We start from the raw sequence: 19,311 nt of genomic DNA on the forward strand, positions 1-19,311 counted from the left end.
ATTATAAGTCTGGCTTTAACATCTCTTGGTGACCCCACATGTTACAAAGTACAACTGTCTCACAGGGTTTTCCAAATGCTTATGGGAACATATCTTGATACTCTAGGCAGGTTCAAACCAGGAACCTGAAGTTAGTATTTGAGCCCAAACCATTTGCACACCTAGGGACTCAGGGCGAGTCTTTGTGAGATGTTTAAAATGATTAAGGTATGTTTTATGAAACGATCTACCCGAAAGGTGTATGGTTTTGGTTCCAAGTGAGACTCCTTGAGGAGGCTTGGTATGTACTTCTGCTTTGTGATTTGACGTCATGTTAGTTTTGACATCGTTGTGTGTCAGACCCTACCATGTGCCTCACCTCCTCATCGTGAGCTATTTCTGATCCCTTCACCTCTGATTTGAAAGTCCCCTCCTCAGAATTAAGACTTTAACTAAGGTGATAGTGCCTATTGCTGACGGTTTTCTCATTAAAATCTATAGGATACATCTATGTGCATATATTTATAGGTTTACTATTAAAGTAGCAGATGGACATTGGGCCTCCACTCAAGTACTCCCTCAATGCAAGAATATTTTGTTCTATTGAACTGGCATTCCATGATGCTCACCTTCCCGACACAACCACTGAAGACAAAGCAGGTGCATAAGCAAATGTGAAGAAAGCTGATGGTGCCCGACTATCAAAAGATAGAGTGTCTAGGGTCTTAAAGACTTGAAGGTAAACAAGTGGCCCTCTAGCTAAGAAGCAACAAGGTCCACATGGAAGAAGCACACCAGCCTGTGTGATCATGAGGGGCCGAAGGGATCAGTTATTAGGCATCATAGAACACAAAATCATATCATTGTGAATGAGGGAGGAGTGCAGATTGGGGACCCAAAGCCCATCGGTAGGCAACTGGATATCCCCTTACAGAAGGATCAAGAGGAGGAGACGAACCAGTCATGGTGTATTGTAGCAACAATGAAACATACAACTTTCCTTTAGTTCTTGAATGATTTCCCCCTGCCTCCCCACTATCATGATCCCAATTCTACCTTACAAATCTGGCTAGACCAGAGGATGTACACTGGAACATATAGGAACTGGAAACACAGGGAATCCAGGACATATGATCCCTTTAGGACCAGTGTTGAGAGTGATGATACCGGGTGGGTGGAGGGAGGGTGGAGTGGAAAGGGGGAACCGATTACAGGGATCTACATAGAACCTCCTCCCTGGGGGACGGGCAAAAGAAAAGTGGGTGAAGGGAGACATCGGACAGTGTAAGATATGACAAACTAATAATTTATAAATCATCAAGGGTTCATGAGGGAGGGGGGAAGCAGGGAGGGAGTGGTAAAAGTAAGGAGTTGATGCCAAGGGCTTAAGTGGAGGACAAATGTTTTGCGAATGATGAGGGTGATGAATGTACGAATGTGCTTTATACAATTGATGTATGGATTGTATGAACCCCTAGTAAAATGATTTTTAAAAAAAGAAGAAAAAAATCTATAGGATACATTTTTCACTTTTAATAGCATGATTTTCTATACTCTAGCCTCCCTGGCTCAAGATATCTTAAATTCTGTTGCCTACATAGTCTCTCTTTGTTGCTTTCAATCACATTACTCTGCTTTAGACTGAGAACTGGCTCCGAGCTTCTCCAGGCAGCGCCTCCAGACTCTTCACTGGGGTGTTCAGGCCCTGGTCAGTTACCTGATCCTTGGCTGCTCCTGCCAGGCCGGCCTCCTGCCTCTCCTTCTTCCAGGCACCTCTTTAAGTTTATTGCCTCCTGAGCTTAGCACTGGTCCCGTTTCTGTCAGGTTTGTGTGTATTAACTCACTGTACTTAGCTAAAATGAGATAAACATAAAACTATAAAATGTTTGGGTTTTATTTCTTGTTTACTATCTCCTTTTGTCGTTGTATCAATTTATTTCTCTGCGCTTAGTACCTGAAGCACCTGTGTCTTTCTCCTGGCCTTGTTACGGTTTAGTATTTTCTGTGAAGAATTCCCAAATCAAATTATATTCACGTAGGTGCATTAATTCAGCTTTATTGGTTGAGAATTTAGGGACAGTACATTGTCGCTTTGCAGTTATTAAAGGGACTAAGCTTTCCATTAGAGCAGAAAGGAAATGTAAACTTATTATTGTTATTATAGTGATATTTTAAAGGTGTGAAGTAATTACTGTCTCCCAAAATTCCTAACATACTCTTGCAGTGTAAAATTTTCTCAGAGAATAACTCCAGCAAGCCAGAAGGTTTATTTAATTTAAATACAAAATTACAGATGACAAATCAGAGAAAATTTCATTTAACAAGTGTGCTTCTGGTGTAGATTCTGTTCTTTGTTGTATGGTGTAACGACACACTGTTTCATACAGTTCATTTTCGAGCACAACAAATAACGAAAGCCGTCTAGTAGAAATGCTTTGGGAAGTTCAGCGACTATTAAAAACCCTATCTCCATCTTCTTCATCTATAACACGTGAATTAATTACTTAAATCCCTATCTGTTACTTAGGAATTTTATAAAGAGAAGTGATAAACTATATGAAGTGTTTTAAATTGAGATGATACTGTTTGGGCACTTGCGAGTGTGGACTTGAACTTTTTTGCATTATGTTACAATTGCGTATGTACTTTTCCCTACATCTTTATCACAGAGAAAGGTATCAGCACTCTGTCCCAGAATCTGAAACTGTGTTTCTCCTGATTCCTCTGGTCCACTTACCCTGTTTTGCTGAATCACCACCGCTGTAGGGAGGCTATATTTGAAAAGCTCCTGTAACTGAGGTCCACTTTCTGCTTCTCAATATGAGTTCTTGTAGTTCTGTGTTCCCGCTAGACTGTGCCCTCCTGCAAAAATGAGACCCGTCTCTCTCGCTTCCCTTTGGACACTCAGCACACGCATGGCAGCCTGACCATCTGTGTTAGACAGGGTTCTCTAGAGAGACAAAACCAGATTGCTGATAATTATATATATATATTTACAAAGATAGGTAGATATATAACACAAGAAATGAACTGTTAAATTATATACAGACAGATAGATATATAATACAAGAAATGAACAGTTAAATTATAAATCAGTACAAATAGCTCAGTGCAACTCACTCCTGTGAGAGTGTTGTGAGCCACTGGCAGTCCTTCAAGTCTTGAGGGCCACCAGGTAGTCCTCTGTAGAGCGATGTGGGCTATCCCAGCACAGGCAGCCAACAGCAAGGCAGGTCACCAACAGTCAGTCCCCAGCTCCAGAGATGTACATTCCAATCCTCTGGCGAGGCAAGTCTTAAAGGGACCTCAAAGTACAGTGACACAGTTCACAGGTTAGGTGTCCCAAAGGTAGTGTAGCTTGAAAATTGAGGCACAGAACAAGAAAAGGCTCTTCAACAGGTTCAGGCTGCCGTGCATTTGTTAATAGAGGCTCATTAACTATTAATTAATAAACATAAATAAATGATGACGTTCTTAATCAGCCTTTGCTGTCCTTTCTCTAAATCGCACAACCACCAAAGGCCAGATCAATTCAAGTCTATGCAGAGTTGCCTTCCCTTACACCTCCCTGAAAGGTTAGTCTGTCCTGATCATGCATATGTCCCGCACCACCACAACGGCCTTTATCTGTAAATGCACAGCAGGAATTTCACAGATCCCCCTGCTGGGTCCAGATGTAGTTTTAGGATTCCTCCCAACATAGCCTCCAGGCAGTCACTCTCAGTCCTCGGGATAACTGAAATGTATCTACTCTTTGTGGGTTGGTTTTTTTTTTTATATAAAGGATTGAAAGATGTCGTTAGCATCCCTCCCCCCTTTTCAGGAATAAAAAAAATGAAAATACTACAGATAAATGAAACTTGCATAAAATATGGAGAGTCCAGGAAACTACACAGTCAATCCCACTGGGTCTAAGGAGAGACACTACCAAAAGAACACTGATTTGGGGCATTGAAGTGCTTTAAGGGATCAGTAGCACCCCTGATGGTACACTGTGGGCTGCTAACTGCAAGGTCAGCAGTTCAAAAACACTATCTACTCCTTGGCAGAAAGATGGGGGCTATGTCATCCTATAAAGAGTTACCGTCTCAGGAACTCACAGGGGCAGTTCTTCCCTGTCCTGTAAGGTCACTGTGAGTCCGGCGTCAACTCAGTGGCAGTGAGTGAGTTTATTTTTTTTTAAGGGATCAAAAGTCTGAAGTTCTTAAACTTTAGCTCTTTTTATGATGCATCACCACAGGATTGGAGCCATAAGGACACGCCTCTTCCATTTGTGTTGGTTACTACAGCTATTTCTGTCTTCCCCGTCTCAAGTTCATGGAATAGAAGAGGAATACTCAAGGACAACAGATAGAGAACGAGAGCAAGATAGTTTATTTTCAAGAGAAGTGAAAGATGTAAAAATAGCCAAACTATACTGAGGAAATAAAAACCTTTTCTTTTATTCTGCTTGTAAATGGGGACTACACAGGGGAAGACAATAGGTTTATATCGCTGATCAGTCCCCTAGGCTTAAGGGGATTCTAGATTGTTGCTCCGGGAAGACACTGAGGAGCCGAGATTCAGAGAAGTTTGCTGACTCTCTTAAGCTGACACAAGTTGTCAGAGAGAAAGCCATCCCTGCAAATTCCTAGTGCATTGTCCTCCACATGGGACTCAGTGGCAACCTGGTTGACATTGGTGGTCGGAAAAGCTTTTAGAAGGAGAGATAAAGCCTGCTCCGGGAAAAGTAAGCAATTTGCCTCTTTAGCGCTTCACGCTTATCATGGCATGTCAGAAAATGCAAATAGGCAGGTGTAATAAAATTATATTTCAGTGCTTTTGAGTGATAAACGGGTTTATGAAGATTTAGTTTGTTTGTAATGATGAGGTAGAATCTAGTTACTCTAGAAGAAGAAAGCAAATAGAAATGTTTATGTACGGTCACGTAAATTATTATACAAAATGTTATTGATTAACCACAAGGTTATGCAATATTTTAAACTCTTCCCTCCACAGTTCAATCCAGGTTCACTTAGTACAACAGAGTAAGGTATGTGCATGTGTGAGTGGCTAGTTTTCAATGCGAATGGTCCTAAAATTCACCACGCGCAATATCTCAGTGACTTGTTTAAAAGCGAGTGAGAGCAGTTGAATAGCTCCATCTTTTCTCTGCCTCTCAATTGCTCTCTCTAGATCAAATCACTGTTCTCTTTCATCTGTCTTGCTGGCATAGTCTCAATTTATTTGTTTCACTCATTCCTAGCCCCTATAAGACATATACACTAAGATTTGTAACCCTTGTGGTGTAGTGGTTACATATTGGCTTGAGAATCCCATGGTGGGCAGTTCAAAACCACCAGCAGCTCCAGGAGAGAAAGACTGGGTTTTCTCCTCCCGTAAACAGTCATTGTCTCAGAAACCCACCCTGGTTCACTTTGTGTCAGTGTTCGCTCCACGGCAGTGGATCAGTTCATGTAATCGCTTAACATAACTCTAGTCACGCCACCCTGTTGCTTCAAATCTTTAACTGATATATCTGTGCCTTAAATTCCTATTCTTTATTTCAGTTTACAGTCTATTCTGTAACATGCACGAGTAGATGTTCCATACTCCCCTAGCCTCCCCTTTCAGTGTTTATCTCATTTTTGTGAGTTTTGAAGCCTGAAGCCATCCCCTGTACTTCAGTTCACTAAGGTTTAGGCCCCTAAAACGATATTTCTGAAATGCAAAGGAATGTTATCACTCTGCGGCATCAGAGCCTTCGTGAGTGGAGGGCGGTATTACCTGTAAGGGAGCCCCGGTGACCGAGTGGCTGCTGCAGCAGGCTGCAGACCACCAGGTCTGCAGTGGGAGCTGACCTGCTACTCCCAGGGACAGAGGAGATGCGTTTTTTTTCTGTCAGCATGTACAGTTCACAGTCTTGGAGATCCTGGAAGTAGTTTGACTCTGTCCTACAGTGTCACGATGAGTCAGAATTGATTCAACAGTGGCTGCTTTGTTTTTTGGATTAGTTTTAAACAGGATGAAACAGACTATAGGAGAAGCAGGATGTGTGTGTGTGTGTGTGTGTGTGTGAGAGAGAGAGAGAGAGAGAGAGAGAGAGAGAGAGAGAGACAGATATCAAGGTATCAAGGTTTGGTTTTAATATGACTGATAGATATTTGAGTGGAGGTATCAGTTGGCAGCTGCATTTACAAATCTGAAATTGTAGGGAAAGTCTTCAGTTTTAATATCTGAAAACTAGATATGATATATGATTAGCAAGATCTTAAGTGTAGACAGCCTGTGGAAGAAGCCTATGGCTTGCAATCCGGATCTCTCTACCATTGAGGGAAGAAAGAGGAGGAGCCAGCCAAACTTGGGAGTGCTTAAGTGGGAATAGAAGTCAAGTAACAAAAGTGTTTCAAAGAGAACACATGATCGCCTGTCCCAAGCACTGCTGACAGGGCAAGCATGCATTGTGAAGTCATTAGTAGGGTACTTTTGGTGCGTCTAGTTCTGGTAGACTGTTGGGGGCCCAGGTGGTGCTTTGGGCTGACTACCAACCACAGTGTCAGGGCTTCAAACGCATCAACTGCTTCATGGAGGCAAGTTGAGGCTTTCTGCACCCTTGAAGATTTACAGCCTTGGAAACCCAACATGGAGTTGGAATCAACTCAGTGACATTGGATTTAGTGTTGGTTTTCTGGGTATAAAAGCCTGGTTAATGAACTGTGAAAAGAATTGTATGAGCCCCAATAAATTGTTAAAATTAAAAGAAAAAAAAAAAGCCTGGTTGTAGTTCATGAGCAACTTAAAAGCAGGGGATATACGTTTCAAAACACCCCATTTATAATTGTCTCTATATTATATGCCCACTTTCATGCTGGTTCATATTACATTTTATGTTGTTTATTATAATATAGGAAACTCTTTTGAGTATCATTGATATAAAAGGGAATGGAAATATGGGACAATAATTGGAGGAACAGAGGTTAAGGGTTTTTCGGTTTTTAATTTTAACAAAGGAGACAAAACAGAGTATGTGCCTACCGAGGAGAATGATCCAGGAGGCAGGCATCAGTTGGTGATGCAGGAAACGGGGAAGGCATTTTGGCAGTGACGTCTTTGTTCAAGTAAAAGGGGATGGAATAAGGACTTGGCCTTGGACAAGAGATTAATCAGTTGATCTGTTGGAATGAGAGGAAAAGCAAAAGATGCCCTTTTGATGTTCATATTGTCCTTTTGCTGTTAATCTGTGTGTCATTTAAGATGCCGTGAAGAGTAGTGGTGCTACAACACAGCTTAAGCACTGGGATGGCTTTGACAAGTTCGTTTATTTTCTCATGGTTTCAGGGCTAGAAGTCAGAACTCAAAATGCCAGATCTAGGGGAAGGCTTTCTTCCTCTGTTGACTCTAAGACAAAGTCCTTGTCTGCCCTCAGCATCTGTGGGCTTGGCATTCCTTGGAGATTTCCATCTGTATGGACATCCCTCTTTCCCTGAATCTAGGCTCTCAGGGCAGGGATCCCGGTGAAAAAGACACACTCTGCTGGCTTTTCTTTCACTGTGGTGGGGAGGGTCCTCTCTCTCTTCTTATCTCCCCGGAGGATTCTCCTGACACTGGACGAGGGGCCTTATCTTGACTAGGGCTGTTGCCTCCCACTGAATCCTGCCTCGGTGACATAACAAACATAACATAATCCTCATCACCATGACCTAGTCCAGCTTCAGCTATACATAGAAGATCACGAAGTGGGGGAGTAATAAAATCACAATACAGGAAATCATGATCCAGCCAAGCTCACCCATCTTTTGAGGATACACAACTTAATCCATGCCATTACTTATCAACATCTAGGCACTGCTATGAAGTGCATGGTATGAATCTAGTCAATTCTGACTCACACTGACCTTATAGGACAGAGCAGAATGGCCACTTTTGGTTTCCAAGGCTGTAAATCTTTACAGGAACCAAAAACTTATCTTTTTTCCATTGGAGCGGCTGGTGAGTTCAAACTTCAGACCTCGAGGGCTACGCACTCTGTGGTCTTGTTTTATTTGTAGGCTCCCGTAAAGTGCCTGGTACACAGCAGGCATGCAATACATGTTGGAATGAATAAATGAAGACACTGCTTCTATGTCTTATTTCCTCACCTGGAATTGGATCATTTCCATCAATTCTTAACAACCAGATTGACTCAATCATGCTTTTCTTGTCTGGTCCTGCAGATAGCTTGACAGACTGGTGGAGTTGATTGATAGAAATAGCTGCATTTTTACCAAAATCGGTGATGGTGCTTAAGATTAAAATCAGTGACCCTTACTCTGTCATTTTGTAGTGGTCCTAGTTATAGTTTTAACTTGAATTTATTAGTTACTTCATTTCAAACCTTCTGAAAGCTATATATTTTTCTCATGATACATTTGCCATTTATATCAAAGGAAAATGTTACTTGTACAATGTGTTTGCTGGACAGAGTGGATTCCAAGGACACTCATATATGTGTAAGAGAGAGCTTTATATCAAGAAGTAATTCTGCATAAATAAAATATCCCAGTATAGTCCTGATAAAGTCCTTATGTCCAATACTAGTCTGTAAGTCTGATCTTAGTCCATAAATTCCTCTTCAGACTCACACAGCTGCAAGCAATGATGCAAAATGCAGGAAGATCACAGGCTGGTAGGTGACAAGTCTTGTGGATCAAATGGTGGTAGAAGCATCACAGGGCTCTGGAAGGTCTCTGAGTGGCTTGCCAGCAGGAGGGTAAAGGCAGAGGGAAAGAGAAAAAGAGAGAGCGAGAGAGAGCGAGAGAGAGCGAGAGAGAGCGAGAGCGAGAGCGAGAGCGAGAGCGAGAGAGAGAGAGAGAGAGAGAGAGAGAGAGAGAGAGAGAGAGAGAGAGAGCCCAGGATCCTTCATATGAGAAGACCATGCCCAACAGGAGGCATCATCAATCACCTGATTGACAGACTGGACTCCACCCCTACATTTTCATATCTTCAAGTTGATATGAAAATAATGTAACTAAAAAATACAAATACTAAATTACTGAATATATGTTAAGCTTTTTAATAATGATGATTATATTATCTCTGATCTTTGTACCTTAATGCTTTGTACCTCATTTAACTAGAGACCATGTTTTCTTCATCATTAAATAAAAAATACTTAGCCTTGACCATGGTACAAAATTCCCCCCAAAGAACAAAACACCCACTGCCATTGAGTCATTCCTCTCTCTCAATCTCTCACACACACATGCACACCTGCTCCTCCTGTAGTCTTTTTCATCCCTATTAAAAATAATCAAAAAACTAAACCAACTGCCATTGAGTAATTCTGATTCATAGTGACCCTGCGGGACAGAGAGGCAGGCAGTGTCCCTTAGAATTTCCGAGGCTGTAAACCTCAATGGAAGCAGATGGCCTCATGCTGCTCCTGAAGTGTGAGTTTGAAGTGGTGACCTCTCAGTTAGCTGGTGGCTTTGAACCACTGACCTTTTTGTGAGCAGTCCACCACTTCTCGGATTATTATGGCACCGAGCACGTGCTAATTAAATATCTGTTGACAGTGAATTAGTTTCTATGACAGTTGCTGTTGTATAGGCTAGATCCCCTTCCCTATTTGATGTCCCTATTGCTCCGTTTTAGTGATTTTACTCCTAACTGCTCACACCTGAGAGTCCCAAAACACGAGCAATTGACTGGGGGAGCTCCTTGCCCAGCTGTCTCAAGAACAGGAAGTGCCTGAGGTTTTATGCCCGCCCTTAGCAGTGAGCAGCCAATGAGGCCTGGTCCAGGCTCATGGGAGCCAGCCAATCACGCAGGACACACTTTCCAGATCATCGAGGCCCTTGTGGGTCAGTCTGTGCTCCAGATTTCACCTGAAATTGCAGCCTCGCTTGGATTCTCACGTTTCTGGATGCTGCTTTGCCTATTCCCTCGGAGGTATCTCCTGGGCACGCCTCTTTCCTGATCACCCACACACCCTACTTGTCTTGTGGCCTATCTCTTGGGAATTCCACCTAAAATACCGAATGTATACAGAATAGTTGATGCCAGGCACAGCAGGGACTCAGAATGATTGCATTTCCCCGAGTGTCAAGAGTGGCATGTGCTGCTCTTTCAGATGGGCTTTCCTGAGAGTGTCGGCTTTCTACCGCTGCCGACTAAATCTGTGGTGACTGGACCCAATTTTATATCTAACTTAGTTGCTGCATGAGAAGCAGCTTCATCATTTTAGTAGTTAATTGTTATTGAATTCATTGCAGATATCTTGACTGATTTGTGGAATTGATTGATGGAAGAGGTTATATTTCTGTCAGCCATTTTTGTTGGAAATGTGTTAGTCAGTAAATCTGGTATTGAATTATAGGTCTTTCAAGCTAAAGTCAAAATGTGTTTTCCTCGATTTTCTAGGCTTTTAGATTGTACTTATATCTTGACTGTACAGATAGTTTGCGATTGGCTCACCCCTACCCAGAAATTCTGTTGAAGGAAGTCCCGAGGAACGACTTCCAGACGAATTACCGTGATACACTTCTATGGAGCGGGTCTGCTCTGGGACATATCGAGCCGCTGCTTCAGAATTGACTTAAGAGCAGCTGCTTTGGTTTTCCCTTCTCTCTCCTTTTAATATAGATGGTAAAGAGTCACCTGTACAATCATGTGTTATATTGCGATGGGGTAGGCTAGGGTGTCTAAAGAAACAAAACCAATGACATAGATTGTTTATGGATTTGAAATCAGAAAAAAAAAACCCTTGATATCAAGAAACAATTTCACATCAAGAATGCATCCCAGCTGAGGCAGGCGGATGAAACAGAACAAGTACCTTTAGCGGAAGCAGGGGGATCACAGGTGGGCGCAGAGTCCTGTGGATCCAGGGTTGGTGGGAAATGGCAGGGTGTTGAAACATGCAGGGTCTGCAGTCCACATGGGGCTGACGCTAGAGGCAGACACAATCTTGGCAAGCAGGGAAGGCGGCGGGCTTGAGAAAGAAGTTCTTGCTGTTCGCTTATAAAAAGCCACGCCCCCAAGGAGGCGTCACTAGGCGACTACATGATTGACAGGTTTGACTCCACCCCTGCCTCCACAAAAGTACCAAGTTAGTATAAGATCTAACCATTACACATGGACTACAGTTTTCCTTTGTAGTCTTTATGAACATAAATATCCATTTACATATACTAAATAAAATATTTTATACTGATTTGGGAAAATCACCAGTAAGAAAATAAATCCTTTTATCTGTAAAATGGGATTGGGAATAGGTGTTTTAGAATTGAAAAACACTGTAGAACTATCTGGTGGCAAACACCTTTATTTTATAAATGAGAACATTTGAGACCCAAGCAGGTTAAGTAATTTGCTCACCAGCATCCCACGTTCTTAGTGGCAGAGTTGGACTAAAATCCAACTCCCAGGACACTGCTCTCCACTGCTGTACAAAATACACATTTCTTATTCACACAATTGATATGAGGATTAGGGACCACATCTGTGAAAAATAGACTTAGCCTTTGGAAAGAAGGATGCTGGATAGCTTTATGAAAGCTTTATGGAAACTAATCTCATTTTAGCCTTTTCTGTACAATTGTTAGTTTTGTTCAGTTTTATGTTACTTGCCTTAGGATCCTTCTTGGCTGAGGACTAGATAATATACAATGCTTGATTTAAAATCCATATTAAGGGTCCAGATTGTGCTGGAATATGAATGATGTTCAGCTGGGTTTGAGCCAGGAGCACTTGCAGAGTGCCCACCAGAATGAGGATTGTTGATGTCCAGGCAAGAATTTTCTATCCCTGGTTTGCAGAATGGGAACAAGACAGGTTTTTTCCAAAGAAAAGAAGGGGGCATAAATTATATTTCTGCCCTGCTCAGTAATACTTTCAAAGTTTGTTATAATATGTCTTTAACAAACCATGAATTTTCTCTCCTGCTGAGCCACCGTATCCTGACTATTTTCAGCATCGTTAGGGACCCATTATATTAATCCACCATACCTTCAAATCTCTAACAGGCGCACATAAGTGATCACTTTGAATATTTATTTTGAAGCAAGGTATAGAATTGTTCTCTTTGTCGTCTTGCAAAGGGAGGAAATTGTAACTTGCTCACCTTGGTTACTTCAATTGTTGTAGTTTGATTCTTTCAATTACAAAGTGCCTTGATATAATGGACAAAGGATATTGTTTAATTTTTGTAGTCCTTGAAGTAATTTGTGTAGGTTCATATTTGCACGATAGATACAACTTGAGACCAAAAGGCTAAAGTGCTGCGTCTGCATATGTTTTAGGTGCGGTTGTATGCAAGACCCGACGCCATCAGAAGAGGATCCGGGCACTACGCCCTCCATATAACAAAGAGACTAATTGAGTTTTATGAAGACTACTTTAAAGTGCCCTATTCTTTGCCAAAACTCGGTAAGAATTTTCTTGTTTATTTTTTCAGAAGGGCTCCTTGAAGGTGGAGTTTATTGGTTAAGATGCTTAGGACGCATGAACAGTCTAAGGGTTATATTTTTAGAGGCTATGATTTCACAAGAGGTAAAATAAAGTTTGGTGCTTCTGGATTCTTGCCACAAAGTATGTGTATAATTATTTAAGAACTGATGTAGGTTTAGCATTTTAAAAGATAGCCAAAATAATTCTACTTTGTTAAAAACATGCGTAAAAGGTTCTTGGCAGTGTCACACTTCATGTTCTTAACTACCGTGTACAGTAGGCACTGCTACACGATTATTTTTTATATTAAGGAAATTGAGACCATGAAGTTTCCTATTCCTGCAGACAGCCATTAAATGAAGGAGCTGGGATGTCAAACACATTCTCTGTGATTCCCCAAAGTCTTCACTGTGACACTATGAGGAGGTACCCATTGATTAGTGCTTGTTTCCTAACTCTCACATGCCGGGCTACAGTGTGTAAGCTGCCCCTCGGTTTTTTTCATTCAGCCACATGTTGGATGCCGAGTTATAGTAAGTTAAATAAAGAGAAGAGAGAAAGGAATTGCACTGGTCATGGGATTGTGTTCTCGAGTGTTCTTATGTTTCTTCCATGCACGAAAGTAGTATACTCAACACTGTTGGTTGAATGAATAAATTAATTATTTTTATTACTTTAACTTCAATGAGGCTGCTTTGGCAACGTCATTCTATGACTTTCCAGAAAGGTAGAATGCATACCCATTTTGAATGCTGAAGGTATTTTTTCTTCTGAGAAAATCTGTTTTGAAATCTCACATCACAACACTCCTTTGTTCCCCCCTCCCCACCGCTACACGTTTTTCCTTCCCAAGGGGATTTTTGATCAGGATCCACATCAAAAGTATTGCTCATTGGCAAGAACAAAGTGCTTTCATGATCACAGTGCTAGCGTTTCAACCACAGGTTCTTGTCCCCAGAGAATAGGCCTGTTTCATTAAAGTACCTGCCTGCTGTGTAGCTTTACTGGTCATACAATGAGCTGTTTAGAAAATAGACAGAATAGTTGACACTCTTACCACTAGGTGTAGCATGTGATGGAAAAGAATGAGATTGTACATATTTGAATTCATTTTAAAACATAAATAACTTCAAATCCATAGGCAACGTGATTTTTTGTTTTCTGTTTTGTTTGCGTTTTTGTTTTATCCTCTCTCTCAAGTCCTCAGTTAGCCCCGGTTACGCTGACATCTCCCTGGTGGGAACCCAAGGCAGGGAGGTGTACCTGACCTTATTTGCGCGGGAGGTGACACCATGCTCTGTACTCGGTCAAACAAACTGGAGCTTCCCAGCTTGACCCTAATGTCCCATTCACGAGTGCTTGTTGCAAGTTCAGCAGAGAATAAAATGTGGATCATTCTTTGTCTCTTTCAGGCCGGTAATTAGCAGAGGAACTCAATTTAAAACTTCAGGGGTCCCATGTAACTGTCAGCTTGCAGCAGGGAGCATTTCTGCTCCTCTGCTTCACTCCCAGCCGAACCATGTACGCTTTCTCTGTAGAAATGGACGCTGTTCACTGTGATGGTGACTCGCTAACATACTTTAGGGTGTATGGCATGGAATGATTTGACTTTACCCCGGCACAGTCAGTGTTATCTTGGGAAGATATCACAGCCCATGTGCTTTGTAAAATTTCTCTCAGTTTCTATGCATTCTATAGATATTTTCATATGTCTGTTAATGACATTATAAGTACATTTTCTATATAAAATCCTACATAAAGTTTGGTAAAAGCAGAAGTAGTTTGACAAGGTCTTAGCTTTTGTTATACATTGTGAATTGTATTTTCAAAAAAGGAATATTTTGGAATCAACTCGGTTTTTATGAATGACCCAGGCAGACTCGTTTTGGGTATTCGCTGTGGCTGTCTTACTATAGAGTCTATTTCACCCATCCTCTCTTCCCTTACCTATCTTCCCTTCCTGCCCTCTCTTCGACCTTCCCTCCTCCTCTCATTTCCTCTGCAGGTGTTCGTTGGGTCACTCACCTGTTGTAGACACTTAACTTTCTGATAGCCATAGAGTTGTGGATAAAAAATGCAAAACTTCATTCTATACTAATATTTAAAACCTATTAATTTGAGGCAAGTTAAATCATTAAGTAAAATATATAGCCTATCAGCTACAGATTAAAAGACAAAACAAAAACAACTCAATGCCATAAGATTGATGCAGACTCACAGCGACCTTGTAGGATAGGGTAGAATGCCCCTGTGGGTTTCCCAGACTGGAGCTCCTTACAGGAATGGAAAACCTCATCTTTTTCCCATGGAGTGGCTGGTGATTTTGAACTGCTGACCTTGGGGTTAGCAAAGGCAGAAAGGATGAATAGAAAGTGTGTGTGTGTGGCACTGTAGATGAAGCTCATATTTTTACTTGTTTTACTTTTTTCTTTTTGTAAATTGATTTTGTTGTGAATTGGGTGACGGTTTACAGAGCAGATCATCAGTTTTTTTTCAACAATTAAACACATTTTGTTTCATCTCATGTACCATCACATATGTACTTCCTTTCTGTTACCCGTTCCCATCCATGCTTCTTTTCGAATGCTCTGAAATTTGTCCTTGGGGAAATGCTGCCCTTTGGGTCTTAATTGGTTGATTATACTCAGGTGTGCCTACCACACTAGCACTGTTATCCCTCTTGAGACCTGTCTGATGTGTGACTGAAACGTGAACTACAAGGGTGAGTCCAGTTACAGACCTGAGGAGTGACTAAGGATCATAGACTTCAGGGTGCCACCAGTCTCTCTCCAGCCTGTGAGCCCGGTCTCTTTTGTGATTCTGGAATCTGTACTGTATTCTCCTCTGCTCTACCCGAGCCTTCTGTGTAAGCCTTTCCATAGCAGGTGGAAGTGGTAGCCAGGCGCCACCTAGTGCTTTGTGTTTCATGGATGTGAAGGCTGATGTGTGCATGCCCCATACAACTATTAGACTAATTGTTTCCATGAGAGTTTCTATTTTTATCAGTCTTCTCTCCTCCCAGTGGGGGAGCAAAGGAGACCAGTAATTGTACCCTAGATGGCCACATGAGTTTTTCAGGCCTCAATCTCTACTCACCAAAGTAGGCCTTAGAACATCGCCTTCATGAATTACCTATGTCACCCTAACCATTGCTAATAAGTGTTTGGTTATGTCTAATAAGGTGTTGAGGTTTTTAAATGGGAAATCACAGAAGACACCATTGGGAAAATGGTTTTTGAGCAAAGGACTTAGGGTAGTAGAAAAATTAGCCCAATACATGGAAGAAATGATGGACACAAAGAGATGAACAGAAAATTTCAAAGGACAGCTTGAGAAGACAAAATAAATTATTATGATTAAATGTGCAAAGACTTAGAGTTAGAACACCAAAAAGAAAGAACATAGTTGGCATATCTTTAACTGAAATAACTCATTATTAAAAAAGTCAAGCCTTCAGTTTCAATCTTGAAAGATTCTATCTGCAAAATATTGAATGATGGAGAAAGCATTGAAAGAAGGAATACACAGTCATTGAACCACACTAATCAACATTTGTCCATTTCAAGATGTAGCATGTGACTAAGAACTAATGACACTGAAGGAATAGATCCAAGCTGTCCTGAAAGTATTAGCCAAAAACAAGGTTTCAGGAATCGATAGAATATCAATTGAAATGTTTCAACAAAGTGATGAACCACTGGTAGCACTCCTCTAGAAATTTGGAAGATGGCTGCTTTGTCAACTGACTGGAAGAAATCCATATTTATAATCATTCCAAATAAATGTGACTCAACAGAATAAGAAAATTATCCTTGATATCAGATGCAAGCAATATTTTGCTGAAGTAGTAAACAACAGTTGCAGTAGTTCATTGATTTGGAGCTGCCAGAGGTTCAGGCCAGATTCAATAGAGGATATTGAACAAAAGATATCATTGCTGAAATCAGATGGATTTGGCTTAACACAGAGAAGACCAGCTGTTGTGCAGCGTGTTTCATTCACTATGTGAAGGGATTCCACTGTATGAATCACTGCAAACTATGGATTACCTTGAGAAGAACAGGAACTACCTATTATGCTCATGTGAAACCTGTACATGGATCCAGAGGACATTGTGTGCACAGAGCAAGGGACTACTACTTGGTTTAAAATTCAGTAAAAGCGTGTGTCAGAATTGAATCCTCTTGTCCTACTTACTCAATTTGTTTGCACAGCAAATCATCAGAGAAACGGGATTATGTGAAGAACTCAGCATCAGGATTGGGAGGCAGGCTTATTAACAACCTTCAATATGCAGATGACACACCTTGCTGGCTGAAAGACAGGAGGACTTAAAGCTCTAGTTGTTAAAAATCAAGGATTTCAGCCTCAGTATGGATTACAACTCAATGTAAAGAAAACCAAGATTCTCAAAACTGGACTAATAGGTAACATCAGGAAAAACAGAAAGATTGTAGTTGGCAAGCATTTCGTCTTGCTGGGATTCATCATCAACACTCATGGAAACAGCACTCAAGAAATGAAGCAACACATTGAATTATGTAAATCTGTTGCATAAAATTTCTTTCAAGTATTGGAAAGTAAGAAGGTCACTTTGAGGACTGAGGTACAGCGGACAGAAACCATGGTATTTCAGTGACTTTTTGTGCGTGTGAAAGTTGGATATTGGATAAGGAAGCAGAAGAAGATTCTCTGCATTTGAGCTACGGTGTTGGCAAAGAAGAATGAAAGTCCCACGGACTGCCAAAAGAGCAAACTGGTCTATCTTGGTGAAGGACGGCCAGACGCTCTTTAGAGGAAAGATGGTAAGACCTTGTCTCACATACTTGGAACTTATTATCAGCAGAGACCGGTCCCTGGAGAAGTCCATCATGCTTGGTAAAGTGGAGCAGCAATGTAAAGAAGGAAGGCCCTCAATGAGAGAGAGGGATTGGCAGTGACTGCAACAGTGAGCTCAAAGTGAAGGACAGGCGTGACGCTGGGATGGAGACGAGTGCTCTGTTCCGATGTGCATAGGGTTACTGTGCAGCACCGACTTGATGACAACATTCAAGCGGGTATCCAAAAATAACCCAGGTTTTTTTTTTCTAAGCTATGCATTTAAATTTTTTTACAAAACAACCTTTTAACCTTCAAAGTATTATCCATTATACTTAATACATTAGTCAAATCTGTGATTCCATTCTTGGAAACATTTTCAAACTCATCTGTTTGGATGGCTGAGAGCACCTCCCTCGTTATTTTATTCTACTGGACAACAAAGTGAATCACGGCCCATTCCTATGTCATCCTCGCCATCATTTATTATTTTTGAGCCCGTTGTTACAGACACTATGTCAGTCCATGATGTTGGGGGGTCTTCCTCCTTTTCTTTGACCCTCTATTAAACATAATTTCCTTTGGCATGGGTTAATCTCTCCTGGTAGCATGTCCAAAGTACATGAGATGAAGTCTTGCCTCACACACTTCTGAGCAGCATTCTAGCTGTATTCTATTTTTTAAAAATTGGTAGCTCTTATAGATATTATAAAAATTTATATTTCAATTAGATCAAGCATATTTGTACAGTTGCTGCCACCATCATTTTCAAAACATGTTCTCCGTGAACTTGTTGATATCAGATCCCCTTTATCCCCTCCTTAGCCCTCCCTACCCCCCAGGAAACCTTATTATATTATTATTATTAAATTGCCATATCTTACACCATCAAATGTTTCTGCTTACTACAGTTTTGTTATTTGATCCCCTCAAATGGGACACAGTCATCATTGCTGTCCATCTCTTAGAAGAGAGCTTTGTTTGTTCTTCTGGCAGCTCATGGTACTTTCCATATTGTTTGCCAGCACCATTGTTCAATTGCATCGATTCTTCTGTGGCTTTATTCACTATCCAACTTTCATGTGTATTTGAGGTGACCCATGGCTTGGATAAGACATGCTATATAGTATTGGTTCTTAATCATGGGTAAATTTGTTGCCCCATCCAAAAACCAAAACATTCGGAGGTATTGGGGACATTTGCAATGGTCCCAAATGCGGAGAGATGATATTGACATTTAGAAGCCAGAGGTGCTGCTAAACATTTTACATCGTGAGGCCAACTGTTCATCTGAAAATGTCAGCAGTGGTTCACATAAAAGAACTGTGTTGTAGGTGGAAAGGGCAGAGGCATGAAAAGCAGTTAAAATTCAGGCCCAAAATGATGGCCACTTAGTGTAGGCTGTTAACAGTGGCATAGACAGGAGTAGAACAATTCTGGTTGGTAGCAGAACCATTTGGAATTTGTTGACGAAGATGTATGAGGTGTGAAAGAGAGAGAAATCAAGGCACCAACTCTAAGGTTTTGAGGAAAGAACCATAAATATATCAATAAACTCACTGACCCTGAGTCAATTCCAATTCAGTGACTCTGTAGGATAGAGTGTAACTGTCCCTTTGGGTGTCTGAGGCTGTAAACCTTTGTGGGAGCAGAAAACGTCATCCTTTCTCCTCAGTGTGGGTGATGGATTAGAACTGCTGATTTTGTGGTTAGCTCCACAAGCAAGTCACTTTGGCACCAGGGCTGAAGAATGAGAAGGGTGGAATTTCCATTTGCTGAGACAAAAGATCGTCTGTCCAAGAAGGAGATCACTTAGAGACTGACATATCTATTAAACATTTAGGTAGACATTTTATATCTGCTAGAAATTTAAACAGATGTTGGATTTGAAACTGGAGTTGACTGAGTGGTTTGGCTTGAGATATACATTTGTCAGTATCTAATGAAATGTGAAGCTTCGTGCACTCACCCTGGTGGTGAAAGAAGGTAGAAAAGAGAATGGGACAAGGCAGCACTGACAGAGATCAGTCATCTGAGGCTATCATCTACATGCCCTTGAGTGGATTCCAGCAACTGCAAAGCTGCTAATAGAGGTGCTGAGGAAAC

General features: G+C 41.2%; 1 protein-coding gene across 2 annotated transcripts in view; it reads left to right on the forward strand.

Annotated features, from left to right (window-relative positions):
* LOC142436548 (thyrotropin-releasing hormone-degrading ectoenzyme-like) overlaps nt 1–19,311 on the forward strand; it is a 227,864-nt gene that overhangs the window by 119,564 nt on the left and 88,989 nt on the right. For both annotated transcript variants that reach the window (XM_075540125.1, XM_075540124.1), the window contains exon 2: nt 12,240–12,366. In XM_075540125.1, the coding sequence (XP_075396240.1) occupies nt 12,240–12,303 (64 nt within the window). In that variant the 3' untranslated portion in view covers nt 12,304–12,366. The remainder of the gene's footprint in view (nt 1–12,239; nt 12,367–19,311) is intronic.

Source organism: Tenrec ecaudatus, unplaced genomic scaffold (genome assembly GCF_050624435.1).
Source record: "Tenrec ecaudatus isolate mTenEca1 unplaced genomic scaffold, mTenEca1.hap1 Scaffold_392, whole genome shotgun sequence".
Taxonomy (NCBI): domain Eukaryota; kingdom Metazoa; phylum Chordata; class Mammalia; order Afrosoricida; family Tenrecidae; genus Tenrec; species Tenrec ecaudatus.